Source organism: Palaemon carinicauda, chromosome 14 (assembly GCF_036898095.1).
Source record: "Palaemon carinicauda isolate YSFRI2023 chromosome 14, ASM3689809v2, whole genome shotgun sequence".
NCBI classification, from domain to species: domain Eukaryota; kingdom Metazoa; phylum Arthropoda; class Malacostraca; order Decapoda; family Palaemonidae; genus Palaemon; species Palaemon carinicauda.
The window spans coordinates 120,615,416-120,617,227 of record NC_090738.1 but is presented as its reverse complement, the minus strand read 5'-3'; the positions used below and the strand labels follow the sequence as shown (position 1 = coordinate 120,617,227).

Genomic DNA, 1,812 nt, shown 5'->3' with positions numbered 1-1,812 from the left:
TATATATATATATATATATATATATATATATATATAAACTACCCAGAGAGGAATCCAATGTAGTACTATCTGGCCCAAGGACTCTATGGAATAAATAAGGCCTTGACCTGGCCAGTCAAAGGACCCACTAACTCTACCAGTAGACGCAGTAGCTTTCGGAAGGGGCACATCCACGATTTGTCAGTCGAAATATGAATGTGATATGACAGTGATAGTTACTTATTCTTTTCTCAGAAGCCCCTCTCATCTGAAATACAAGGATTAATTCAAAATAACTTGATGACATCCTAAGAAGGATAGCTCGAGAGATACGTAGGAGTACACTAGGATTACTAGATATCTTAAACTGACTCCTTAAACCAAAGAAAACATTGGAAATTTCACCTGACCAACATGAGATTTTGGACCATCTCTTTGCCGAGGTAGTGATCGATCCTGTATAATTCATCCTCGTGAAAGAGAGAAGCAAGATGGTTGGACAGGCGAGCTGATGATTCGGAATCCTTTCCAAAGGGCTTCTCGATGATGACCCTCGTCCACCCTTCCTTCGCCATGCAGCAGCCTTTGAGGTTAGAGGTCACGCCCTCGAACACCGAAGGAGGAAGGGCAAGGTAGAACAGGCGGTTTGTCCTTGGCGTCCCGACCTTACCGATGCGTTGGTCGAGAGATTCGAAGTCGCTTTTGTTGTCGTACGATCCTCTGACGTAGAAGTTTCTTCTCCAGAAGTCTTCGTAGGACGCCTCGTCCTCCGCGCTCACCTTCATGTAAGGCGAGCATTTTTCTCGGACTTGACTCACCGTCATGTCAGATCTGGCGTATCCGAAGAAGAAAGTGTTTTTCGGTATGGAATTATCTCTACTCAGAAGCCATAACGTTGGATATATTTTCTTCTTAGCCAGATCCCCAGAGGCACCGAGGATCACAAAGGCGTAGGATTCAGATAACGAACCCATGATATCCTTTTATTCTCAACTGCACAAACACAATTAAAAGATTCGGTTAGTGTTGATGTTTTTCCTAAAGAGAATGTAAAACGTAATACACTTCAGATCTTTCTATATATCTTCAAGAATATAAACAGGAACTTTATCCCAAGCAACCCCAAGGACAATGCAGGACGTGTCCGTACATCAACACCACACACGGTCAACTGTGAGGCCACATCCCTTGCAAACGAAAAAATGAAAGACGAATAAAAACACACTTAATAACCACAGCATTTGTCGGTCCCTTGCGGATACAGCGTGTGCGAGACACGTGAACCAAGTCATGCTTATTCGTTACATTTTAAGAGCCTTGTGAAAGATAACCCTTTTTTTATAGTCACTGAATATGCATAGATCAAATTCAGATTAGCTTTGAGGACAGCGCCTCTCTTTTTTGTTTCTTTTTCGTCTTGTTATCACAAGTACCAGGTATATTACTGCCTTTCGGTTTCCCATTATGCCTATTTTTAGCGTACGGAAGGTAGCTGAGAACAGGCGATCTGATAAAGGCCTTGCTTATCATTAACAATAGCAGGGAAAAAATGTAACAAGAATAGAACTTACATTCAACTGCAATTGTCTTATCAACATAGAGATAACAGTAACAACAACAATCATATTTATAATGATAATCGTTGTAAGATTGACCTAAGTGACCCGAGTCTGTCCGAGTGACAAAAAGACAGATAGAAATGACGGACAGAGGTTTGATCTTAAAATAAATATGCGTGGAGTTAAAATCAGTAATTTGCTAAATGCTTGTACTCAAAACCGAATTGCAGAAGAAATCATGGAATGAAAAGAATAAAATACTGGGGAATATTTC

The 1,812-nt window shown here is 40.8% G+C and overlaps 1 protein-coding gene across 1 annotated transcript; it reads right to left on the bottom strand.

Annotated features, from left to right (window-relative positions):
- Nucleotides 1-380: 380 nt before the first annotated feature.
- Nucleotides 381-1,385, bottom strand: LOC137653298 (glucose-6-phosphate 1-dehydrogenase-like). Its single transcript, XM_068386669.1, has one exon. The coding sequence runs from the start codon at nt 951-953 to the stop codon at nt 381-383; it is 573 nt and encodes a 190-aa protein (XP_068242770.1). The 5' UTR covers nt 954-1,385.
- Nucleotides 1,386-1,812: the final 427 nt, after the last annotated feature.